The 27,403-nt window shown below is 40.8% G+C and overlaps 3 protein-coding genes across 5 annotated transcripts in view; all 3 read left to right on the forward strand.

Annotated features, from left to right (window-relative positions):
* Positions 1-5,233: 5,233 nt before the first annotated feature.
* Positions 5,234-18,287, forward strand: CPB2 (carboxypeptidase B2). Its single transcript, XM_054271857.1, has 11 exons — positions 5,234-5,310; positions 8,643-8,718; positions 10,599-10,723; positions 10,815-10,923; positions 11,456-11,557; positions 12,090-12,194; positions 14,801-14,917; positions 15,366-15,456; positions 16,666-16,868; positions 17,895-17,979; positions 18,103-18,287. The coding sequence occupies exons 1-11, from the start codon at positions 5,234-5,236 to the stop codon at positions 18,285-18,287; spliced, it is 1,275 nt and encodes a 424-aa protein (XP_054127832.1).
* Positions 18,288-19,218: 931 nt separating this feature from the next.
* On the forward strand, positions 19,219-19,830 carry LOC128934334 (basic proline-rich protein-like). The gene has a single exon (XM_054271858.1). It carries the CDS (start codon positions 19,219-19,221, stop codon positions 19,828-19,830), a length of 612 nt encoding a protein of 203 aa, XP_054127833.1.
* ZC3H13 (zinc finger CCCH-type containing 13) overlaps positions 19,735-27,403 on the forward strand; it is a 45,406-nt gene continuing 37,737 nt past the window's right edge. For 2 of the 3 annotated variants that reach the window (XM_054271450.1, XM_054271452.1), the window contains exons 1-3: positions 19,735-19,826; positions 25,638-25,760; positions 26,198-26,307. In XM_054271450.1, the coding sequence (XP_054127425.1) occupies positions 25,644-25,760; positions 26,198-26,307 (227 nt within the window). In that variant the 5' untranslated portion in view covers positions 19,735-19,826; positions 25,638-25,643. Of the gene's footprint in view, positions 19,827-25,634; positions 25,761-26,197; positions 26,308-27,403 lie in introns of all 3 variants that reach the window. The other variant, XM_054271451.1, reaches the window with a different exon arrangement.

Here is a 27,403-nt window from a genome sequence, read left to right on the forward strand (position 1 = left end):
ATGTGCACACATAACCTTTGTACACAGAGGGGGAGACAGGTGTGCATCCATTCACGTGCAACTTGGCCAAAGTGTGCTCTGTGTAGGTGGCACTTGGACACCTTCCTCAAGTGCTCAGAAGTTCTGCTTGGAATGCTCCTGGGACTCTCTTTGATATCCTTTGTTTACCAAAACAAAACTTGCCATGCAAGTGCTCCTTGCTAAGACACTGGCAAATAAATCAAGGTGTACTGGCAAAAAACCAACATGAGTCATTTGGACAACGTGTTGTTTGTGTGGTGGTTTATAACAGACCTTCAGGAAGCAGAGCTCATGAAGAAAGTGTTTAAACAGTACAGACACCTCCCCACTTACCCCAAACCTTGCATACACTATAGCAGCTTTCTCTCTGCTAACCCAGGAGGGCTGACTAGCAAACAGAGTAAAAGAAAAGATTTAATAAATAAAATAGGGTGGCACAACAGAGTCCTCAAAAATGCCAAGGAAACAAGTATTTCCAGCCTCTGCTCATACCTATCAGCCATGATTGAAACATACTGCTGAGGTTTGTTTCCTCCCAGGTTAATCCATCATTTTCTAGCACAAGCGGTATCTGATTTTTATATTTGAGAATTATGTGAGGGAGAAATGCCAGAACAACAGAAATTTAGACATAGTCCAGATTTTCCCCTCCTGGTGGTTTCATGGGCTGCAAAATTGTTTCCTGAATGAAATAACAGAGGTTGGTGACATTGGCCATGTATGCAAATGATCACAGTGTCCTACAAAGATTAATTGGTTCATGAATAAAGATGAGGAGCTGAGGTGTGCAGGGAGAAATCATTTATCAATTATATGCCTTGGAAAACTGAAAGATGATGCAACCTTAACGGCTGAATGGGTTTGAAAGGGGGACTTGTAAATTGAGTTCTAATTCTGTTCTGCCACATTCATAATAAAGAGCTGTTACACTAATTGCATCCTTGTATGGCTCATGAGCAACAGCCCTCAGCTGCATTGCACAGTGAGCAACAGAGATCAGAGTTTAGTTAGATTTTAGTCATCTTCTGCCTCATGTGGGAAGGATGCTCACTGGTTACCTTTGGCCCCATCAGTAGTGATAATGCACCAAAAAAAGGGCAAGGGCCCATCAGCAATTTTCATGAGATTATTTTGCATTTGCAGCTGAATTTAAAGAATCAGTAAGGATAGCACAGACTCACTTGGCTTTTATGTTCTGCTTCAGTCACACATGTGCATCAGCACGATTACCCATCCCTGGAGGGACTCCCTGATTAACTGGAAACAAGAGGATTCTGGAGGATCAAAACCATAACAGACTATGCTAATCCCAAACAAGGAAAAAGATCTGAGGGATGTGGTTGCTGATAACAGCTGACCTCTGCTCCTCCGGCCCCTTGGGTGTGCTTGTTAACAGGTGTACTGTTACAAACAGACAGCAGCAGCCTAGCATGGGCTCTAGCACACACTGAAATACAGACTCAGATCTGAGGATCTTGATGATACTGTGCAAGCCCCAGGGTCAAAAAAGACAGTCACACTTAGGTCACAGCTGAGTATAAGGGAAATCTCATGACACTTGGGTTGCTGAAACTATAGGAAAAGCAAAGCGACCCCCGATGAAGGGAAGAAATTATGCATCTGACTCCATTGATATCACAAGGCTAATTCATTACTTTATTATACTATATTATTCTATACTTTACTACACCACATTACACTGAATCTGCACAAGCACTCCACTCCACTCAACTGCGCAGAATCTTGCGACTGTCAGCCAACAGTCCCGACACACACACGTACATTCAATTGGTCAGTGAATCGAAACACCCACACCAGAATCCAATTACCAATTCCCTTCAGGTAAACAATCTTCCACCATGCATTCCACCTGTGCACAACAAGAGGCGCAGCAATTGAGATAAAAATTGTTTTTTCTTTCTCTGAGGTTCCTCACTGTGATTCCCAAAAAATATCCTTGGGAAGTTGTGCCTTGCTTTTCTCTGTGAAGAGAAATGCGGCCACAGAAAACCAAGGGTGACACTTAGGACAGTCACTGGACATTACTCAGTGTCACTGCTGCAACTGCTTGAGACCATCTTGCTGCAGCAGTTCAAGAAGTTTCTCCTTTGACTTGTGTTATCTGACAGCTTTTCAAGGTCTGCTCTCTTTCACCAAAAAAGAGCAGCCTGCAGGAACCCAGCACAGCCCAGCATCCCAGTGTGTGCTGAGGGACCTTGAGCAATGGTAGACACCCTGACTTAGCAAGAACATGAGTGCTGGTCTCTGCTGCTGCCATCATTTTGAGCACTGACATCTTAAAGCACCACACAAAGATGTGCCAGAGCCTGGTCTGGCTGAGGTACAGCACTCAGTCTCTGTGCAAGGGACACTGGTGTTACTACATGTGAATGTGCAGAGGGAGAGGAGAGACAGCATCCAGTCAAAAGAGTGAAGACATCTCTTTAGAACTGCCTTTAAAGTGTGATTACATTTTTTAAAGCAGTATAATAATGGCATCAGGAGGCTATATATATTACCAGTCCTAATTCCCAAATGCATCTTTTTCAACAAAGAAATAAAGAGAATATTAATTATCTGCTCTGAAAACCAAGACCTGCTCATCTCTCTTTAAATGAAAGCCTGTGCATGTCCCAAAGGGACCCTAAAAGTCAACACAAACCAACACAACTGGAATTGTCCCCCATTAGTACAAGGCCTCTGGTCACATTTGCTATGGCAACACTTGCAAGTATCAGCTCAGCACAGCCCATGGACTACCCAGTGGAGAAGGAATAATTAATCCAAGTGCAGCAAAATCTTTGAACTCTGACAGAATTTTTGACCAAGCAGCTCTTCACCAGGGAATGCTGAGTTAGGAGAAGTGAAAAGGGTTGCTGGGAATGATCAGTTTTGATGAATTTCCTAATTAGAGAAAAATAGATTTGTTCAAGAAAGGAGGATTTCAAATCTCCTCAAAATCAACTAATACCTCACCTTACAACAGTTTCCGGATTGGGTCTTATTTCCTCCAGATTTTAGAAGTATTCTGTAGAAATGCAAGTTAATTTTCAATAAAATAATTAAAATGCCTTAGAAAAAAATCAAGCAGCAGTTAAAATTCTCAAAATTAAATGTTTTTATTAACTCAATTGTTTTGACAGTTGTCCTTCATAGTGTTTTTTAAGACTGCATTTTTTCTTCCCAGATAATCTGAGAAATACTTCCCAGGTTCTCAGAAGTCCTCAAAGGTTATTAAAAGATTTACTGCTGGAGGTAGAGTTTCCTCAAACACCATTTTTCTTCTTTTTTTGTAGGAAGTATTTCCTTTGCATTCCAGAAACCAAAAAGCAAGTAGGAAACCAGTAGCTTTCAAACACCATGTGAACAGTCTCTTTCCAATAAACTGGAGAATTTCCTGGAAAAGCCACCAACGCTAAAAAAAGTCTTGCAACTTCTGTTTGTCTAAAATTCTCTTCTTGAGTAGACAATAGAAGGTGTTCCCTTTTCCCACTTAATTAACACTCTAAGACATGTAGAGATATGATCCTTTCCTTTCTTCAGTAAGAGCAACCCAACTCTATCAGCTTTTCAATCTCTTCTGTTAAACCTAGCTCAGCAGATCAAATTTTTCGTGATATCTGTACATGAAACAATTCCACATGAAAGACTGTCTGGATGAGCAAGTTTTCTCTCCTGTATTTTATTTTTATTTGACAGCTTCCTTTTGCCTGTGTGAGGAAAGAGCATCTGAACCACTGGTTTAAAAATCAACCCTTCTGGCAGAGTGCTGCCCTTGCTGGGAATGGCCTCTGTACCTTACCAGAACTTCCTGTTTGTTTGAGCAACATCTAGAAAAGATAAGAACTAAAAAGTCTAGGTAAGGCATCAGCGATTTCACTTCCCATGAGACTTTCTTTGCCTTTCCTCTTAGTGTCTGGTTTGTGCTTAACTCCAGTTTGGGGATTTTCAGCGTTGGTGTATTTTCACAGAGACATTAACCCCAGCGTACCCATTGGGGAGCATGATTCACCTCTGTTGACTTCAGTCACCTAAAACTCAGCTGTCTGGCTTCTTAGCACAGGACTGACCTTCTGAAACAATCAAAGCAACCAAAAAAAACCCCCAAACCCAGGGCTGTGTTTGACTTCCAAAGGCTTGCTGCCTGCTGAGGTGGAGAATTGGCTCTGATCCACACCACTCCAGAGCTGTTCTAGAGGATGTTCATGGATGCAATGTAGTGTGCATCACCTAACCTTAGCTACAGGGCTTGTTCCCAAGCATTTTTTACCCAGGGTATAGCTATTACCCTAAACCACACCTAGAGCATCAAATAATTTCATTCCCCCATTCACATCCAGGTCTTGGCTCCCTGTTGTCCCCATTACATACATATTGATTCACTCCTCAGTCCTCTTCTGGAGTGAATTCCCTCTGGAAGAGGACTTAAACCAGGATAATTATCTATGTCTTAGTCAAGTTTGGATTTTTTGTTCAAGCATGGAACAGAGATGAAGATCCCTATCTGTTCTGGACATGCCAAATTCACACAGCTCTTCAGCATGTCCTGTACGGAGACCTGTGGATAGGGATACGAGGAGCAAAATCTTGGGGGCATGCAAAAATTAATAATAATGAGATGAAGAGTCACATGTACTTTTTCTTGAAAAGTAACCCTTATGACATCCATAAGGAAAATACATGGATGTCAAGCACCAAAAAAACATAGGTGTCACTTGCTCTTTGTTTTCTCTGCTAGCAAATGCCAGGAAAAGGAGGTTTCCTGTTCACAGTTTTTCTGTTTGGACTTAACCTCATTGCCACTGCTTTGAACCAGATTCATGATTGCCTGTGATGCTTTATAAGAGAGCTGGATGCACAGCACGCTGCTGGACCTCCACAAATATTAGAGGATCACAAAAGCTTTGTGCTTGCTGTTCTTTCTTATGTCTGTGGTTCATAACTGCAATAGAATAAAAGGCTGAGATGACAAAGTGATTTGTCAATATGAAAATGTTCAAAATGTATTTTATCTTGTCCTACGTGGACAACATCAATATGAGCAGCACCTCCCCAGGGAGATCTGTCATATTGACTTAGCCACCAGGAGCTTGGGGTTGAAGTGAGAAGCAATATTAAATTTTAACTACTCTTTAAATAACATTTTAAAAATCAATAATGTGGGTCCTGAACCCTTGTCTTTCCTATTGCATTTGGTTTTGTTGTGAACACCATGAAGATGAAGCTTTACCTGTTCTTTTTTACCTTTTTTATCTTGGTTCCAGAGAAGCATGCCTTCACTATTCCAAGGTAAAGATCTACTGATGCTGCTGGGTGTTCTAGTGTGTGGTGCGTGGGACAGGGAAAGTATTGATGCAAAATAATTCTGAGTTGCATGAAAAAACATTTGTCAAAGGCTGACGTATATTTATTGCCCTTGTAATTGGATACAGGGTTCAATTTAACATAAAGATGGTGGGGGAAATGAAATTATTTCAAGTCTTCTTTGCATCCATAAATCCTGTGTTTTTAATCATATGAAGACTACTCTTTTTGGTCTAAGTGCAAATCAATTCTGTTCATTCAGTACTTCTGAATGCCAATAAAGGGCATTTGGAAACTTAATGGGAAAAATAATTTGCTTCATTCGCCTTAAAACAAGATCTTAAATGAATTACTTCTTGAGGTAGAAAGAGAAACCATTTCAGAAAGTGCTAACAATCTGTTTTCTTTACAAAGCAGCTTTTATGATGGTTTTTCCAGGCATAAATCATTTTTGAATAACCATTTGGTATTTGTAAAATGTTTCAGAATCAGCTTTATTGTTACCTATTGATAAACTTCAGAAATGCCCTGAAACCAAATGCTTTCTTAAAAGATGAGAACATATGTCAGAGATGAAGACAGGCAAAGTGCTTTTATTTTCTGCATGTTCCACTGGTTTAAAAACCTGAAATGTTTTAATAAGTAGAACTAGCAGGATAAGGTCCTCATGTGATGATTTTAAGCAAAGCTGAACAACCTAGGATTAAATACAACCTGCTCCCAGAACTGAAATATCTACACAAATAAAATGTGAATTATTTTTCATATCCCTTCTGTGATTTTGCACCACTCTACAGACTTGTGAGAGGTGAACACCATTGAGTTTATGCCTCAAAAAAGAGGATCTTTCCTCTCCTTTAGTGTTGCAATAATATTTTGTTGTGGATTGTTATGCAGGTGGGAGGGTTAAAGTAGGGGGGGAAACAGATGTGGGTTTAGGTGAATTCAGTGGAACAATATTGCTCTGTGCTACTTGAAGATTTATTTATTTCATGTTTAAATAGAACACTGAATATCTGACTCTCAAAGAAGAATATGGTGTTTCCCACTGGAAAGCAGGAGCCTAATCCCCCCAGCCCCAATTATGAAAATGGCTAAAAGAATGGAATTTTTGACCAGATGGAATTTTTACGCAGCTTTGTGTAGGAACAAGTCCCCTTCACCTTTCTGTACTGCTAGTGGGGAAAAATATGTGTATTTGGAAGGCAATTCATGTCAGGTTAGCACACACCTGAAATAAATTGCCTTCTAAACACACATATTTTAAACTAGCTCACCTCTAAATTAGCTCAGGTTAACCCAACCCCTAAAGCACCTGTTTCTTTATTAAGAGAGTGCCTAGCTCAGATGAAGATATCAAACCCATCTGAGATTAATTGAAATGTAACTTACTCACATACAGGGTAAGATCTGAGTAAGGTAGTGTGGGGATGGCAGCTGGACTTCTACCAAGAGGAAAAAGGGAAAGGAAAGAGAATGGGAAACAGGGACAGAGCCCAATGGGTCTCTGGCAGAACACTGGAAGAAGGAATGAGAAGGCTTTTTTCAAGGACAAACTGAAAGCAGTCAGGGAAGAGGGCATGAGAACAGAGAGAAAATAGGTCCAGCTCTACAGGGGCAGCAGGCAGGGCCAGGAAGCTGGGAGGGCTGATTCTGAGCTTGGTATAAGGGTAATAATTAAAGCTTTTGTCTGGGTGTTTTCTACAAAGAATGGGAAAGAAGACAGATGAAGGAGGGTACAATGCCAAATCAAAGCAGGGGAACTGAGAAGGGCAACAACTACACTTTTGGCAGTTAATAATTGCCACACTGAAGTGCAGGGGCAGAATTTTGATCAGCTTATTCAGTGTATTCAGGTCTTATCACAAAAGCTAGGGAGGAATTGTAACACCTGTTCAGTATTTACCACACTGGGATGAAATAGCTGTACAACAAACCATGGGGTACAAGTACGCATCAGCTTCCCCACTATGGTGCTCTCAGGCTGTGGGAATCATGCAATGAAACCAGATGCAGCAGGCCTTTTCTTGGCTCCTGTGTGAAAAGCGACCCTCAGCTATGAGAAGACATTCATTTTTAAAGTAGCCTCAAACACACACTTCAGAGTGCACTAAAGAAATAGGCAAGCTGCCCACCTTGCCTATCTCTGATTGTTTTTTGATGTTCTGTCAAATGACGGTGGAGGCAAAAATAGAGTTGGCATGTTGTTGGTTCTGCATGAGAAACAACAGTGATTGCTTGGAGCCTGGCTAAAAGTAAAGATGAATCACCTCGTTGCCAGATGCTGTCAGGTTTCTGTTTGAAATCAGTCACAGCAACAAGCTGTGACAATCATGTTATGCTACTTGAAAACCTCAGTTTTGAGAGCCCTGCCTGTTTCCTTCTCAGGACAGTCTTTGCAGACAGAGCTGGAGGGGACTTTGATCATGTCTGGTTTACACAGTGCCACCAGCTGCATGTGATTAGATGGCTGAGAGCCACCCCAGCCCAGGAAATGGAAAGAGAGGTCGGACACTCCCGAGTCACCATCTTCTACACACACAAATTATTTTAATTACCCATCCAATGAAATTTTTTACTACATGACTTGCAGTACACTGATGATCAGGACTCAATGCAGAGTGCTGGTTTTTTTTCTTTCCAGAAAGTGAATTTCACTTCTGTCACCAACAGTGGCATCAGGCATGGAGTAGCTGGGAAGCATATGTCATGGACAGCATGTCTAGACCATGGTTTTCAAATAGAAAGGGAATACAAGTTACTGGGCAAAGATGGGGAGGACAGTGGTGCAGACCATCTGAAACAATACCAGCAGAGGGACACAAATGAGGAGACCAGAAAAACTTGACTAAAGTAGGAATGCACATCTACAAAACATCATGTTTGGCTTTTGCCAAACCTGTGAGGGCTTTTGGCAGACTGGGAGGGCTGTTGTCTCTGCTGAATGGTGGCTGAGAAACTCAGGGGACCATAGGAGAGCCATCTTCCTGTTCTCAGGTAGTTTTCAGCTGCTGCTGCTGCACTGTGGGTGAGCTGGGGCTGGTGGCTGTGGTGCTGGTGCCAGCTCCCAGGAGCAATCTCGGTGTTCAGCAGTAAATATTGGCTACCAGAGCCCTGCACCGTCTCTTTCATGGATTTTGATGACTGGTAGATGCAGAGGCTGGAACCAGATTCAGCATCTTCACTATTGAAGTGTCTCTGGGTTCCTGGCACCTAAGCCAGGGAAGATGAGGGAGGCCAAGCCTGCTTCTTCCCTTTTGCATGAACTGGAGCTGTTCCAAGGACCTGTGCTTCACCTAAATACCCTTGTTCTTCAGGGATGAAGTTTTGTGGGCTCTCCCACAAACTGACGAACAAGTTGAAGCTCTTCAGGATGTACTGAACACCACTGAGGTAAACAGATTATTCTCTCTCTCTAGGCCAAATTTTCCCCCCAAATGCCCTAATACAGCTTCTTCCTCACAAGAAAGATCTAGCCCACTTCCATTTATTTATTCTAATACATCAACTCAGGAAATGCTTGGTTTTAATTTCTCACTATCTTCTGATGTACATCTGTTTACATGTGTTTACATAATGTTTCAGTAATTAATTATATTGGAGCTCATATTTCTGCAATTGATTTTGTGTATTAAGGCACTGCAAAACTGGGAAAACACCAACACACAGCAAGTAGAAATACATTTGCTAGGGAACCTCAGCACTTTTGACCAGTGTGATCATGACCTATATATGGCTTGCACAACTTTAAAGATCAGGACTGAATTTTTGGGGTATTTTTTTAAAGGTAGCATCTAGAAGATAAAAATATCTTATATAATACTTTTGTATTATTATTACTTCCATCTTTCATTAGATAAAGGAGTATTTAATTAAATTGAGACATCTCTTTTCTCACTCAATCACACCCTCCCAGTTTGAAGTCAACACTGCAACAAAAGTGTAACCATTTCTTCAATCAACATAATTTACAGGATGATTGAGAATGGGTTTCATAAGACTAAGAGCTTTTAAAGGTGTCTACACCCAGTCTTTCTCTGTCTCTCTTGGCTTCTATTCATTTTATGCCCACTCCAAAATCCTTCTGCTGTCCCCACTAGCATCTTCTAATCCTTCTCTTAAGTTCTCAGTAACGTTTTGATAACCTTACTCTTTTCCACCTTCAGAAGTCAAGTCACATATGCATCTCTTTTTCTGTACCAATATAAACCTCTGCTCCTCCATCTTTTATTTACTGCTGTGATTCTTCACTTTCTTGTACAAAGAGCCCCAAGAAGTCAGGAAGAAGAACTGCAGCACATTCAATGCGAGAGGGCTTGTGGTGTTTTATTCCAAGTCATTTATGGGACTATGCCAACCAAATATTTTTCATAGGTTATAAACCAGACAATTTGTTTCCATTACTATAAATTGAGGAAGCTATAAGAAAAGAACAGAAAGGGGAAGGGGAAGGGTAGACACAAACAGTAACTCCCAACCAATTTTAATGGTTCCCATTTATTGTTGAAACAATATTCCTTGTGCAGCTGAACCATAAAGGAAAAAAATAAACCCTGTTGTCTGGTGGCTTCATGCTGTATGCCCCAAAAATTCATCCAATAATTATGCTGACTTTTTCCACACTCTAAATTTATGCCTAATTTGCTGCTAACTGTCACCCCCAGATCCTTCTGTATTATTGGTTCTGAAGTTTCAGTCTTTTATTGAATATGCTGGCTTCTGATTTTATTATTGTAAAATATTTAATTTTACAAAGAACAATCTCATTTTCTTACTTTTCTCCAATTTCTAATCTCTGTATTGCTTCTTCAACTTGACTTATATTCAAACTCCTTCTGGCACTCATTTCCTCGCTGATCAAAGTCATCAGAGAATACAATAACTACAAAGACTGGTCTGATCTTCATTAATTCTCCAAATACCCTCAGGGAAAATAACTCTCAGCAGACTTGAAAACATGTAATATAATAACCAGCTAAATATATCTATTATACTAGAAATACTATCTTAGAAAAGGTTACGTTCTTGCCTTTGTTCTTGATTTATGAATTTCTGTGCAGAAGTCATTATAAACCTTTCTTTCTACACACATTTCACTTCCAGAAGGAGCAGAATGCTACACATCACAAGGAACATTAAACTGCTTGTTACAAGGAGTCTCTTAAATTGAAAACATATGCTTTGATTGTTTTCAAAATGCTTATTAAATGTTAGTAAGAACATTTTTTCTTTCCTCAGTTAAAAAAAATAAAATGTTTTTGGAAACTTTGTAGGTCATTCTCTGGCAACCTGTTGTGGTTGAAAACATCCAGAAGGACAGAGAAGTCCATTTCTATGTCAGGGCATCCAGCATAAATAGCATAAAATCTCAGTTAAGGCAACTGACCATCCAACACAAGTATGTATTTTTTATTTGTTGTCATGAATGATTCTGTAAAGTTGTTTGTCATTTATTTAACAGGAGGTTGTGCTCTTCCTTTGTTATTCAGAGTCTTGATGGGAGATGTTCAAGGAATTATTGAAAAACAGACTGTCAATGACACAGTCAATGCTCGTGGATCTTCCTCATACTATGAAAACTACCATTCAATGAAAGAAGTAAGCTGTTTTTGTTGTGAACATCTGTAGATGCAAAGGGTGAAATTTGTCTCATGGTTGAGAATGGATATAAAGGGAAAGAAATCATCAGCAGTTAATAATTACTACTGCATTGCACAAAAATTAAGAGTTCTATTTATTGTAATGCCTTCATAGAGATAGAAAGAAGCACCAGACAAAATCTCTCACACATGTATTGACTCAAACTGTCATTCAAAGGCAGTAAACAGAGAAGCAAAATGAAGTCACAAAACAAACATGTAAATATTTAAAACATGAAATCAATAACAATTTAAACAAATAGAACTAAACAGGAATTTCAGGGCTACATTTGGACTGTGTTGTGACTGCATCTTACCGTTGGTTTTAACAAAAATTAGAGTCAGGCATGTGGTAGGTGGGTTAAATTATTAGTTTTTCTTTTCCGTCAGATAAAAATTTTGGGAGGTAGAATGAATTTAAATCTAGACTACTTTCAGGGAGGAAGGAAAACAGTAAAAAGTAGATCCACTTACTAACTTCACACTTGCAGATATATCATTGGATGGAGGCAGTAGTGAAAGTCCATTCTGATCTCCTCCAGAAAATATATATTGGATCATCCTATGAAAAGCGACCGCTTTATGTTCTGAAGGTACACCTGTGACTTACTGCAAAAACTTTCCAAGTACTACTGTAAGCAAATGGTGGGGTTTGGCCAGGACATTTCCTTAAATCTATACATACATTCTTATTTTTTGTAATTTTTAGAAGTCTGAAGTTGTTCTAGCAAGATGCATTCTGTTGCAAATGCATTTGACCAGATTAGGTTCCTCTGTGGATCAAAGGAAGTTACCACATCTAGGCCATCATGCAAAGGCATGAAATACTGGATACCCTCCTGTGTTGATGTTGAAGCCAGTCTAGTTTGTTGCCCTGCCCAGCTAATGGCAGACTCCCCTGACTTGAGCTCTTGCTGCAGTCTTGGTGCCTGTGTTGGGACTCTTCAAGCAGCCTGAATGGCTCTGACTGTATGCAAATGTAACCTGGCCCAGGATCGGTCTGAGCTTCTGAGCTCTCCGTACAAGACAGATGCTTCTCCTTCCATCTTGGTTACACTTCCACTTCCGCTTTTATGTGGTACCCTTTCCAGTGGTGACATTTGAATGCAATGTCTCTTTTGTCAGATTTCTAAAAGCAGGGAAAAATCAAAAAATGCCATATGGATTGACTGTGGTATCCACGCTAGAGAATGGATTTCTCCTGCTTTTTGCCTGTGGTTCATAGGTCATGTGAGTACACAATCACATCTGATTACTGTTTTCAAAACAAAGCAAAAAATCTTGATGCCATTTACCTTTGTCCAATTGCATTCTAGGATCCATAAAGCCTTAATCCATTTACTCCAACACATGATATTTATATCTAAGCTGCAAGCATAGCAGTGTGTGTGTGTGTGTGTGTGTGTGTGTGCCAGTAGTAAGGGTGTGTGTGTGTGAGAGAAACAGAAAGTCATTGGGAGCAAATGCAAAGGAGCTCAAACGTATTATCAAGCATGAAAGAAACCTCAAAGTATGTGCAGCAAATTCAGCAGAGACATTTATTGCTGTGAGTGGTCAGGGATGGAGAAGGCATGCCAGGAAAAGCATGTGTTTGGTAATCTGCTAGGGCCATGTCTGTGCTGCCCTGTAGATTGCAGCAGTGCTCTTGGCTCCGAGTCACACAGCACATGGTGACTTGTGTCCATGTTACTGCAACTGGCACTGCCTGGGCAGTCAGAAGACACACAGGGTGAGCTCAAGCTGTCCTACAACCCTTGGCGTTGTTCTACATGCCTTCCTAGAGCAATAGGTACCCCACACCTGCCTGCTCCAGGCATGGCACAGCTCCACAGCAGCAATCCACTGGCTGTGATGCATCACCTACTCCTGTGTCTGCTGCTACTGCTCCTCCTGACTCCATGTTTTTCATTCGTGCTCCTGCTTTCTTTCTGGATCTGCAGAGAATAAGGCCACATAAGCCACCTTCTTCTTCAGGTATTATCCCTGCTAGTGACACCCTCATGTCAGACCTCCAGAACATGACCAACCACATCCAGCTGTAGTACCAGTTCATGGATACTAGAAAATCACTGATGGGTTGAGCTGGTAGATTAAACATTGATGGGATGGGTTTAGATCAACCAGCCTTGATGTGCCTGGTTTTGTCTGTGGGCCACAGACAAATAGGCACATCTATCTTTAGTATCTACAAAATACTAAAGATATTTAGTATTATCTTTACAATCTACAAGGATTATAAAATCTATTATATCTGCACTGCTCAGGAGACGGAACAAAGCCGCACCAAAAGAAACAACATCCACAGTTTACAACTGCATTTTAAAATTCATTGCCTTGGTCTTTTTGAACTTAAGGCATCTTTACTCAACTCCTTATGCTGAGCTGCTGACCCAGTCCCTGATATGGACCAGAAAAAAGCCCCTGAGCCTTTCTGGCCCAGACAAGGTTGCCCATTTTTCTCAGTTAATGTTCTGAGATACTATTTATGATTAATTTTTCACAAAAGCAAAGCTCACAATAAAAATAAACTAGATGACACTGAGACTTCACAGTCACCAGTACTGTAGTCAGAGGAACAACAGAGATGAGTCCTTGAAGCATGAATTATGATTTGGCCATGATGGAGCTAAATAATGTGGATGATGATGATAACAATAATAACAATAAAAATATAATAAATTTATTTATTTTTGTTATCAATCACAACTATAAAATCTCAATGCCTAAAATATTTGAAAGGATATTGCAGGAGTTAGGGACAAATACAGCTGAATGTACCTTGTGACCCACTGATAATCCCAGCTTGCAAGGTTCCACTGGATATAAATGCATTTGCCCTTTTCATGCTGCTCCAAATAATTACCAGCTGTGCTGTCATTTTGCCAGTGACATGTCCCTGCAGCATTTTTCAGAGGAAACAAGCTGAACATTTAGGTTCTCCATTCCTTTGATCTAATTTACGTGGTTTAAATTCAAATTTTGTTTCTGTATCTCTTCATGAAGCAATGTTTTTAAATCTGACATTAATACACATCTACGAACAGGCACTAAAATCATCAGTTCTCCCTAGCAAATCCTAGGCATTCTTTATAATAGGTCCACTTTTTATAATTTAATTTTGTCATTAAGATTGCAGAAAGATTGACATTTCTCATTTAGTCAAAGGAAGCCCATTGCCTGAGGATAACTAGGAAGGATTTAAAATGAAAAAAGGTGATCTAAGTAAGGCATGAAGAAAAAACAAGGATGATGAAGGACTTAGTCTATTCTAATAGTAACAAACCCACTCATCTAGATTAAAATTTATTTCTTTGTCATGGACCAACAACCAGGTTCAGCATCACTAAAGCCTTCAAAATAAGCTGTGAGGCAAAATTAGCAATGTACATCATACTGACTCTTGTCACATAGTTGCATTAAACTCACAATGCAACCAGAATAAATAATGTTATGTATGGCAGCCATTTGAAGTATTACTTGTTATTTTGGAGCTTGCTGTATTTTGGGCAGGAGGGAGGGTTTCTATTACATGCACAGGTAGCAAAAGCTCAAACCTTCCTATTAATAGGCTTCATTTCTGTCTCGTTACCACCCACTAACACTAAAGAACTCCAGTGTCTCTGACTGACTGTATCAATTTTTCTCCGTGGCACTTCTGAGCAGAGAGCTACTTTGCTATTTAACCATTTCCATGATGTGATGAGCCTCATCAGACTCAGGTAGACTGCTCTGATAATTGCACAATTATTTTACACATGCCACCAGGTACCTTTGCAGGAAGGTAAGAAAAATAACAATTATAAATGCTCTTAATATGTTTCCCCTGTGCTTTATAGGCAATCCATGTGCGTGAGAGGGATCGGACCATGACAACGCTTCTGGAGCACTTTGATTTCTACGTCATGCCTGTGATAAACGTGGATGGCTATGCGTACACGTGGAGCCACCCCTCTGTACGTAGACCTTTTTTGAAAGGTTGTTCAAGGTACTGATTTGCTCCTTATGGGGATTATCATTGTGCATGGTTAGGGCATAGTTATCATCCTGAAACTGCACACCCCAAACTCTTCTTCTGTGCTTGGAATTTCTGCATCCTTCCCCACAGAAGGTTTGATTTATGCTCCTAAACTCACATGCCTGGCCAAACAGTATGTCTTCTGCCCTCCTTCCACAGTCCAAATTCCATTGAAATCAGAATGTGATCATTTCAGATCCTTCCCAACATTTCCTTTTATCACCCAGCCTTGCTGGCAAGCAGACTGGTTTTAGAATCTTCCTCAGTCCTCATTAGCACAGGACTGTAGAGGCCCACGTGGGAAGTCACACTTAACTAATCAGTGAGGTGGTGCATTGACTTTTCCAGCATTTTCCCCTGAACATGTGTTGTGTGTCTTTCCACAGAATCGACTGTGGAGGAAAAGCCGCTCCTCCCATGGTAACAGCAAGTGCATTGGTACTGACATGAACAGGAATTTTGATGCACACTGGTGTGGTAGGACATCATTTTCTTCCTATTGTACCCCTGCCTCACTTTTGGCCATTAAAATTTTTGATTTTGAAAACATTTTCATGTACTGTTCCGTGAAGTTAGTACAAAGACAAATGCAGCTATCTGTTATGAGCCAGTGACAACTTTCCCAGCTTTAGATAATTGTTTCTGGGACTCAGGAATTTTCATACCCAGATGACACGCCATGGAATAACCTCTTCCCAGCCCAACAGAGCTCCTTGCATCACACCATGACACACCTTGAGGAGGCTGTTGGTGGGTAGAAAGAAAAAGAGAAGAGGTGGCCCTTGCCATGTCACCCAAGGCCTATTGCACCATCCAGCTGCTCCGCTGTGGTGTACAAACTAATCAGCTCAGTCATCCTTCCATAATGCCTAGCTGACCAAAATGTTTTAGCCCTTTGTGATTCTTATGAGGACTACATCATATTTAATTACTGCAGGCACTTTAGTACTTGACAAGTTTTTTTCAGCCTGCAGAATAGCTGTCTTAAAATGTTACCCTATAGATCAGATCTGACTTCACTCAGGGCTGACACTAAAGTCCTGTAATGGATTTCAGTCATTGTAGCCCATTGCTAAACCATCCATGGCTGTTATATCAAGAAAAACACACATTTTTTTCCCCTAAAGATCCTGAGTTTCCAGAAGGCTTCCAAGCTTCCAGAAAGTTATTTGGTCTTATTGTGAAGACAGAAGTGGTGAATCCTATTTGTCTTCTTGATAATTTGTTTCAGTGTCAATTTTTCTTAAAAATTTTCATTTTGATTTGTTTCTTCAGCTTCCCATTGGGAGTTTGCTTTCCCACAAGATTAAATAATCATGTAGAATTGCCTTTTTCTGTAGTATTCTAGATTTTAAGATGCGATCTCACAATCATGGGATCATTTTAAATGAAGCATATTCATCCTCTCCTCTAAGACTTCTTATCCAGTTGTTGAATACTTTTTTTTTTTTACATCTTCTTCTTGATTGTTTGTAAGAGCACAATAGGTGAGAAATCCTGGAAGGCTTGCAGAGATTTCTACAAGCATGAGAGTTCTTTCCATAGTATGGTGGAATCCACGATTTCTTGTGTATTAGCACCTTACTCTGCTCTTTCATTTCATACTCTTGCAGTTTTCATGAACAGAAATGCAGAAGTGAAGAAGTAAAGGAGTAAAACTGTGCACTTTTATTTTTTTGGTTAAAGGTCCAGGAGCATCTCACTTTGAATGCCATGAGACATACTGTGGACCCTACCCAGAGTCTGAGCCTGAAGTGAAAGCAGTGGCTCGCTTTATCAGAGACCACAAGGACACCATTAAAGCCTACATCACCATGCACTCCTACTCCCAGCTGGTGCTGTTTCCATATTCTTACACTATGAACAAAAGCAAGGACCACGAAGAGCTGGTAAGTCCTCCCACCTCCTGAAGTTTCACACTTATTCCAGAACTATTCACCCAGCTTGGTCAGTCTTGTAATGAAGGAGTCACCGTGCTGGGAAGATCAAGAATTAGGAAATGACATTTTTCTTGATGTTCTTAAAAAATTTAAAAAGTCTGGGCTGGTCTAGTAGTGTGCAAGTCAGCAATCTGCTTCTGAAAGCTACAGAAAAATGAAAATATTTATTCCAGATTGATTATACATCAACAACACGTAAGATGTTGAAGCTGCTGCTAGAAGAGCAGAGTCCCGTTGTTCTGGACATCTTGAAAAGATATATATGTGCAAATTCTTCTTATGTTTTATGGTTTATATAAACTCTGAAATTAGTTGGGAGTGTGACTCTTGAAAACACCCTTTACATATCTAAGCAATGAGGTATTCTGGTGGACACTAGCTACTTTTATTAAGACTTTTGTTTAAGGGGTATTTATACAAAATTACTGGTAGGATGGAAAATATATCCTGCATATGTAGAATTTTACTTTCTCGAGCCACCAAATGACACAGCACAAACACTCATTGAAAACAGTGGAGTTCAAAACAGAACAGTTACTCCCGCCCTGCAAAGCAGAGAGAGGTGCACTGATTCTGGGCATTTCAGTCTTCTTCATGGCTTAACAGTAGGTTTCTCACAATTAAAATATTTTCCTGCCATATTTGTCAATATTACTTAAATAAAGAGTGACTTAAGTACTGTAGCAGAAAAGAAAAAATATGAGATGAATGAGAACAAATGGTTTGACAACAGTTTACTGCCAGAAGTGGGGATAAGGTCCCATCTATACTTTTTATCTGTCTACAGCAGAAATACAATCTGTAGCATGGGCATATGCTGAAAACTTTTACCACATTCAGTGGGTTTTCTGGAACCTTTTATATGATTATTTAACTAGTGTGAAATCCTGAGCACACTGCAAGTAAATTCTAACTGCATACATTTTATCTATTGTCACACAGCCTTAAATATAATAATGTTTTGTTTGATTTCAGGAAAGTCTGGCACAGAAAGCAGCTAAAGCTATAAAGAGGACAACTTGGAAAACTTACAGACCTGGTGCTGGTGCACAAACAATCTGTAAGTATGACTTTATGGCAATGAAAGTCATGACAATATATCCTCTCTAGGATCAGAAGACAGCTTTTGAACAGAAAAAGTTCTGCTTTCAGGCAATTTTTCTATTTTCCTTTCCTCACATAGATTTAGCTCCTGGAGGATCTGACGACTGGGCTTATGATCTTGGCATTAAATATTCTTTTACCTTTGAGCTTCGTGACACAGGAACTTACGGATTTTTGCTTCCTCCTCGAGAAATCAAGCCAACTTGCTTAGAGGCCCTTTCTGCTGTCAAAGAGATAGCTCAACACGTTCTACAAAATTTGTGATGTTGAATATAATTTATTCCAGCACGACTGCACTTAGTTACTCACAAAAATGCAATTAAAAAAAAAAAAAGCTTGCTCCTTTATTAAAATTATTTGTACATAGGCAAAACCCCAGGATGACTGCACCCCTGGCATTTTAGAACACATCAGTTTTTTTCAGCCATACTTATATACCCGTCTCTATAAGAGTAGCTCACTGCAGCACAAGTATAATAGAGAGTAGTGTAAGGGGGAAAAAGCACACATGTCCCACTAGATGGTGGGAATTCCAGGTGAAAGGGTCTCTGACTCCCTCCACAGAAGAGATTGCCGCATTTAGGTCATTTGTTATTACAGGATTTGGTTACAAGAGAACAGCCTCACTTGCCGCGTCCCCTGTGTGCCAGGAAGGGTGCTCCCAGCAAGGCGGGGACACACGAGTGGCCAAACCAGCGAGCGGCAGTGCCCAGAGGCTGCTCCACTACAGCCAGCCCAGTCCTGCAGCCAAGCACTGGCCTGAAGACTCTGTAAGGTGGATTCAAACCAAAACTGGGCAGGTTTAGATTAAGAAAGAAGGTTTTTTTACAATAAATGTGGCGTGGCACTGGCACAGGTTGTCCAGAGGGGTGGTGCATGTCCCATCCCTGGAAATATTTATGGACAGGTTGGACGGGGCTCTGAGCAGCCTGTTCTAGTTGAAGATCAAGGAAACACAGATTCATTGAGGTTGGAAAAGACCTCTGAGACCATTATGTCCAAGCTACAATCCAACACCACCCTGTCAATTACACCCGGGCACTGAGTGTGCAGTACACTCATGTACATACAATACAATATAATACAACACATATACAGTATTTCCTTAAACACCTCCTGCTACAGTGATTCCACCACCTCCCTAGGCATCCATTCCAATGTTTAATCATCCTTTCTGTGAAGAATTTTATTCGTAATGCACCACTTGAACCTCTATTGGTGCAGCTTAATACCAGGTCTTCTCGTCCTGTTACTTGTTGCCAGGGAGAAGACCTGGCTAAATCTCCCTTCAGGCGGTTGTAGGGAGCGTTCAGGTCACCCCGAGCCCCCTCCAGCCCGAGCACCCCGAGCTCCCTCAGCGCCTCCTCCCCTCACTCTGCCCCAGCGCCCGCGCCCGCCCATTGCCCCTCCCCGGGGGCGGAGCCGGGCGCCCGCCCCGCCCTCCCCAAGATGGCGGCGCTGCCGCTTCCGCCCTTCTCACCACCGCCCTCCCAGCGGCGACGTCACCGCCGTCGTCACCGCCGTCATCATCGGCGGCGGCGCGGGCGGCGCGAAGGCCGCCGGGAAGGGCGCGCGGAGGCGGTGGCGGCGGCGGCGCTCCCCCGACGGCTGTCCCGGCGCGCGGGGCGGGAGCGGCGGGTCCGCGGGGGCGCGCGCCGCTCCGCGCGCTCCTCCCCCTCCTGCCCGCGCCGCTCCGCGCTCAGGCCCGGGAGGACGGACCCCCCCCTCGCCCCCTCCCACCCTCTCCGCCCCGGGCGGCGGCGGAGGAGGCGGCGGGGAGCGGCGCGGCAGCGCAAGGAGCAGGTGAGTGCGGCGGGGCGGCCGCGGGCGCGGAGGGTGGGGCGGAGAGGCGGGGCGGGCCCCCCGCGTTCCTTTCCCCCCGCCCGGCCCCGGCCCGAGCCTGGGCCCCGACCCATGGCTGCCGGGCCTCGGGCGCGCTCGGCCTGCGGAGCCAGCGGCGGGGAAGGGCCGCGCTCTCGCCCGGCTTGGTGCGGGACCGGCAGCGCACGGGGGGCTACCCGAGGAGGGGCGGGGAGAACGCCCGGAGGCGCCATCCCGCCGTGTGCCCGGGATGCCCTTCCGTCAGTCGGTGGTCGTGCTGGAGTCTGCTTTCCGTGTAGTCGGACATTCCCTGATCGTGGGGGGTTTTGGTTGGATTTTGGTTTTGTTTGGGTTTTTTTCTTCCACTTCAGTAGTGCTCTTCTCCCACTTTCTGGTAGTAAAATAGTTTCTGCTCTATGTGCTCAAGAGGGACTACTGATTTCGCTTGTATGAATTCACACACCACCGTCCTTTCAGGTAGCGCCTACAGCTGACTCCCATCCCTTCCAGAGCTCGCAGCCGGGCACGCTGGGTTAGTGTGTTGTGGGTGCTCTACTCAGGGCCTCGCCTTTGGCTTCTCGATGGGGTCTCGTTCCTCCATTGATTTCTTGTCAACCTTCTGCGAGAGTGCTTGAAGGTCAGGTGTGTGGCTCTCAGTGAGTTAGCAGCCGGCGCTTTGAGGGATCTTGGGCTGGTGATGGAACACTCACGGTTCCTCTGTGCACATGGGAGTGGACAGACTCAGCCAATGCACCTGAGAACTGAAGAAGTGTGGCTTTATGCGGCTGTGCCCGGGATAATACACCCTGCTTCTCGGCAGGTGTGCTGAGAGTGACGGCACGGCAATGTGCTGAGCCAGCTCATGGATGGGAGGTGATGTGAGTTCACTAAGGCAGAAAACTTGGACCTGTCCACTCCAGTCTTCACAGACTGTCTCTTAGTCTGGGGAAACATCTTCTTTGAGTGTGAAGACTTTGTTAGACAAGACAGGGAATACTCTGTATTTCCTGATACGGTACTGGGGCCCCATGTTTTTATTTGCCTGTGGAAAGCCAACCATGATTTTATACCTGTGCAAACATAATTAGCAGTTGCTTGTTGCTACTAATGGAGAATATCCTATGTGAGGTTAGAGGGATAGGTTCAGGTTACTGTGATGATGGGTTACCAGCAAGGAGTTTTTCAATTTGGATTAGTTTATAGTTTTCTGTCAAACAGGCTTCTCTGTGTGAGTATTTGACTGCTCTTTTGGAAGGTTCATTATGAATGCATGTTACCATTTTTAGTAATATTTTTAGGTAGTAAACCCATGGAGCTTCTTCAAATATTGCTATTTTATTAGCCATGTGACACAGAAATGTTAACATGGTAATAGCATCCGAAATATTTTCAGGTAAAAGCTCTTAATTTTAAAAAGTGCAGGGAACCATTCTCAAAGCTGTTATTCAGTTTTCAACACGTATTTAGTTTATCAAGGAGTGTTAATAATGAGTTTGTATCTGAATATCTATAAGACTGAAGTAATTTCACTTGTTATTTGAAATGGCATATTGTTTATCCCTTCACAGGTAGGATTTTCTGGAGTGATGTTGTGCATAGCTTGTGTGTGGTGTGGTGTGCATGTGCAGACATTGACATGCTTATGAGTGATGTCTTGGACTTCCTAAAGAGATTTTTATCTCCCTAAATGTTTTCTTGGTTTTGAACTTTGCTTTTGTTCTGTTACATCTCAGTTTCAAGGTTTCCTGTAGAATCCTTCAGGATTCATTTTTTTGGGGGGCTGGATTAGGTTTTTCTAACAGAAAATGAGGTGTTTCAGATATCTCTTGATTATGACTTAAGTAGTATCACACTGATTTTGAAGAAAAATGTTAAGCATGCTTGACACCAAAATTTAAGAATGTTGGTAATAAAAATTACAGAATTTCAGTGAATGCTGTCAATTATATCATGCCTCATGGATTTCAGTTCATTGGTCAGTGCTCAATAGGTGCACTCACTTCTCTCAAGTCTGTCACATTTTAGATGATTCATGTAAATAACACTGTGATATGTTCTCCTTCAAGTGCTAGTGTAATTAATGTCATTAACAGATTGTCTCTCACCCTGGGAAAGTTATTTCCATTAAAGAATAACATAGATGCATCCATGAATGAGTTATCCTAGTGTTATGGTATTTCTAATTTATTTTAATGGTTGTCATGGATCTTATTTATGGATGGAAAAGTGATAATTTACAGTTAAAATTTTAGGTATAGAATTTATTTTAAGAAGATAAAGTTAACTTTGCTTAGTTTCAGAAACTTCATTCTGTTTCAGAAGTAGCAGAAAGTTCAGTGCCCCTAAGAGTCAGCAGTGCAGTGTCATGTGCCCAAAATAGAGAAGTGTATAATATTTTACTTAGAAATTTTTTAATTTTTTTTTTTTGTAATCCTGATAGTAATTATTTGAAATGTTGAGAGTGCTTAAGGCTCAGTCCACACTGGTGCTCACAGCTTATCCCACGTTAGTGTTTGATAAGGAGATGGTAATTCAGAGGCACAGACGTGTGATGGGAAGTCACTGCACTGGTCATCAGCGTGGGATTGATAGCAGGGCTGTGATCATCAGTGGCAAAACAGCAGAAGGTGAAAATGGTTCAGAAGGGGAACCTATGTGGGATGTTCCATTTAAATTGTTCTTGGTTGTCCATTAATGTGCAGTCTGAGAAATTTGGAAATTAAACACATAATTTTTTCCACTTACAGTACTTGTTTATGAGCAAGGAACCTTCTCAGAAACAAAAAAACTGTCATTATCCATCCAAGATTTTCAGTGTTGTTTTAATAATCTCTCTATTTTTCCAACTCACTTGGTCCTCAAAGAATGAAAATGGGACTGACTGCATTTGCAAGCACAGTCTCTGAAATGCATAGTTTGACAAAGTGAAATTCCTCAGTTTGCCTCAGAGTAATGTGTCGGGGCTCTAATCCTGCAGCCTTTGATAACATCTGTATTCACTGAGCAGTGGACTTGCAGTTCTTGTTACACAAGGGAGGCCCTCATGTGATAGTATGTGCATACAGAAAATAATATGCTGTGCACTCACAGCATGCTGGATTTGTTTCTTTAGAGTAATCTATCATGAAATACCTCTTCTGTTAATAAAGGATCTGTTGTTAATTGCAAACTGGTAGATATGGACCAGACTATGAGGTTAGAATTGACAGATTGCTACCCAAAATAGCACAGGTTTTTGTTTCTCATTTTTAGTTGTTTTGGTTTTTTTAAATAGGGGGTTTTACAAACCTTAGAAGATTTAGGGTTGAATGGTATTCCTCGTAATTTCCATCTGCAAAAATGCAGGGAAAAAGGTGGTTGGAAAATTATCCGTTCAGTTAGGATGATGGTGCCTCTTCATCCTCTCTGTGTTTGTAAGTATCCTTTTAAGCCTAGTCATCATCATAACTTCCTATACAGGCTAATTCCAGAAAGGTACTAAATACTGGGTAAAAATTAACATTTAAAATGAAAGTTTTGCCTCTGTTTCTATGAAAACAAAAGTACATTGGAATTGAGGCAAAATTAATGTGATTTTTCTGTATGCTGCTATGATGTCAGTGTGTACTTGTGTATTAGACTCATCTGTCCTTCGTGTGTTGAACCTTCTCCCAATGCCATTGCCAGTGTCATTTATCTAACTCTTTTAATTTCAGATATGGCTCTTTTAACTGTAAATATTGAATCCAAATTAGGCATTTGTTATATGATTGTCTTATTAAAGATGCTTTTGCATGTGTCAGTTGATTTTTATATCTTCTATTAAAAGAATGTGACTGCGTGAAGCTGTAGAAATTTAGTAGTTTTTTTCTGAGATTCTGTGAGAATCCTGAAATGGAAGGGTGCTCAGCTAGGTGAGATGTGGTATTGTTTTGCTTTCTAACTTTAATGGTTTATCCTGTCAGACTTTTTAACTATTGCTGCACATTGAGCTGTCCACAATGACCCCTAATTATTTTTCTCAGAAGACTGGACTAATTTGGTCTCATCAAATATTTAGACAAAATCATTTCTCCTTGTGTGCATTGCATTATATTTATTTGCATTTCATCTGCTGTTGTATTACTCAATTCTCTAACTTGGTTAGATCTTTCTGGAAATCTCTGTTCTCCACAGTTCTTACTAACCCAAATAATTTCATACTACTGGAAATTCTAATGTTTGACTGTCTGCTTCCACTAATCGATGTTAACCATTGTTTTTAATGTTTGGTATACACCGTATGGTTAACTTCTACCCTCCCTGAACATCTTGGTTAATGTCTTGATTATCTGAACCTTTTTTGTGAGATAAAATTCTTCAGATAATCAGAGGCTTGGAGAAGGAGTCAGTAGAGCAGAGGTCTACTGAGAAATCTCAAATACACAGTGTAAGCTTTCTTTCTTCCATTGTATATAAAGGAGCTAAAGTGCTTCAAGAGCTTCAACACAGCATTCTGCTTGTAGAAAATGCACAGGTGTCAGACTCCTAGGGAAATCTTGTCATGGAAATAACTGTAGGGTTCAGATAATGAAGTGTCCACGTTTTGACGTGATACTATTTTGTTTCTCTGAAATATAACCTTCCCGTATGGAAACTGTGGGAACATACTGCTGATCAGATGGTGAAAATGTGTATTAATCCTCTCTGGTGGATGCTAGTTTAAATGTGTATTACTCTGGCTGTATGGATGCAGTTTGTCATTTGTAACCTGTTTGTGTATGAGGTAGTTGGTGTGTGTGTGTTCTAGATGTGGTGATGCGTGCAGTGCCTCGAAGCAGAAGGGTAGGAGAGTAGTGTTTGGCTAATAATGAGGGTGATGGCACATTGCAGTACAACAAAGAGGTGTGCTTTAGAGCTGTATATAAATTGATGAGTACCTGGCAGATGTTCCTAAATTGATTTTATTTTTGTTTTCATCAAGTAGAATGTAAAGAATAGAGATTAGCTTTTGAGGCCCTTTTTGTACAATCTGTCTGTAGTGCTAAAAATATATGTTCCTGTTCTTTAAATATAGTTGGGTTTTTTTCACTATAACTCCTTCCTTTCTCAGGTAAGATAAATTGTGGCTTCTTGTTAATCAAAGTTATGTTGTATTTCCTTTAAAATCTGTTTTTCTTAATGAGGAGGAGCTACTTTTTGAGCAGATTAAGAAGTGCATCATCATTATGGAGTTGTCTTTTTGTTTTTTTCCTAAACTCATGTAATTCCAAATAGTTGTAGAAATCAGACTGATAACAAACACAGGCTGTGGATGATAGCAAGATGACTTTCAGCAGGTTGTCATACACAACAAGGGGGGAAAAAATAAACCTCTCATTTTTCAAAATTTGTTTCAAAACTGGGAGGTGTTTTTAGTGGTTGAAATTGGTTTCTGAGAGGTTGGTGAAATAACATTAAAGGTTCTATTCACTTTAAGTCACTTGAGTTCGTGCACCAAAAATACACAATGAAAGAAAGCATCTGTCCTGTGTGGTGTTTGTTGCCTAAATGAATAACATGTCATATGATCTTTCCCAAGGGGAAGCTGAAGAATCCAAAGCAGGTCATGAAATGAAATGAAAAATCATTACTGGTGTTCAGCTGACTAGTTCAAGTCAGAAGCATTCTGTGTTATTAGATACATTTCACTCATTTATGACTTCTTTTTCTTTCTTCATCACCTCTGCAGCAACTCTTGCAACGTATTTCATACTATTTTATTCATGTGAGTTCAGTGTCAAAGCCCCAAACTGAAGGATTTTACAGTTTTGCTTTTTTTTTTGGTTGAAGTAGTACAAAATGTCAAAAATTAGAAGGAAGGTCACAGTGGAAAATACCAAGACCATATCCGATAGCACATCCCGAAGACCCAGTGTGTTTGAAAGGCTTGGACCCAGCACTGGAAGTACTGCAGAGGTGAGTTGTAAAAGTGTTCTTCTTTTCCTCCCCACCCCAGCATCTTCTTTTCCAGGATTTATATGGTGGGAAAGAGTAGCTCACAAGCAGCAAATACTCAGATGTTACTGAGGTTAAGTAAAGGTGAAAAGAACTCCTTAACATATGGATGTTGAACATGCCAATACAAGAATTTTCAAATAGCGTGTGTTGTGCCAGCTTCTGGATGGAGCAGTAGTACTGTGCATATTAATAGTGTTTCCACCAACCTAAATTTTTCTCTGCCAGACCTGATGCTCTTTGTTGATTATTTTTAAAAAATCAATTTTATTACTGATGGGCAGAAATTACAGCTAAATGGGACTTAATGTGGAGTCATTTGTTTGTTCTGCCACACTCACACCAATGGTATTTCCAGAAAGGAGTGTGAAATTCACCCAGTAATGTCTGTCTCTTAGACACAGTGCCGTAACTGGCTGAAGACTGGCAACTGCCTCTATGGGAACACATGTAGATTCGTACATGGCCCTTCACCACGAGGTAAAGGCTATAGCAGCAGTTATAGAAGGTAAATCAAGAACTCACTTTGAATTCTTCACATGCTGTAGGAAAATAGCTTTTGCAACTCTGTCTTTTGTTTTGTTGGTCTTTTTTTTTTTTTTTAAGTGAAATGCTGTGGTGTGCCTAATTGTGTGTTATATCAATAACCAATTGCCTTATGAAGCTGCTTAAAACAATTATTTTGGCAATGTGCAGGATTTTTGTGTGTATACAGCTTTAAAAAATGAATAGTCAACTGGATGCAAATTAACTATATATTACTTGAAATGGGAAGTTCAGGTACCTTAGTACTTTTTTGTTTTGGCATAGTGTCACTGCAGCTTTCTGGTATACTTTTCTGTCCTGTACTAAAATGCTGGTTTGCAATTACTTACAGCAGTGCTTACACTCACAGCCCTCCTGCCTTTGCTATGTTACATGATGAATGTCTATTGTTTCTCTCATGTTGTGAGAAGACACTTCTCTTCAAAACATGGCTTTGTGACTGTATCTGTCAGATATTGGAAAATGTCATGTAGGGGGAGATCAAAAAAGTTACCTAATTTTTCAAAAAAGAATATCTTTTATTATATGTCTCTTCATATGTTTCTAAAATTTAATTGTTTTTTCAACTGTCCTTTGTGTGGTGTAGCACCTAACTTAACTGAAGCCAAGTATGGCAGTAAGCTTGTAGTGTTCTTTCTATAAAGGACAAAAAGATGGTTTTAGCATAGTATCTCTTTCTGTGAAGGCTTCACAATTTACAAACAGCTGTCCTTTATAATGCCAATATTACCTGTAGATTATGAATGGGCACACTGAAGCATTAAAAAGTAAAGCAACAAAAGGAAGGTTGGCCTGATGTTAGGGTTCTGTCTTTGGTTCTTTTTCGTATTCATGTGGCTTGCTCTTAGGATGATCTTGACTTTGCTTGTTTGATCTTCCATTGCTTCCAAGGTGCTAGCAGCTGGGATGCAAAATGCATAATACTGAGTTTAATGTTTCTTTTGGTGTGTAAAAAATTGTACTCTGTTCTGTGCTGAATGTTCCAAATGAATAAAGTAAGCAATTTGCTGGTAGGGATTAAATTTTAAAACAGTTAAAATGTCACTTTCTCCTTGCTT

This window comes from Melozone crissalis, unplaced genomic scaffold (assembly GCF_028551555.1).
Source record: "Melozone crissalis strain CALT ecotype California unplaced genomic scaffold, PUWL_Pcris_2 ptg000013l_1, whole genome shotgun sequence".
NCBI lineage: Eukaryota > Metazoa > Chordata > Aves > Passeriformes > Passerellidae > Melozone > Melozone crissalis.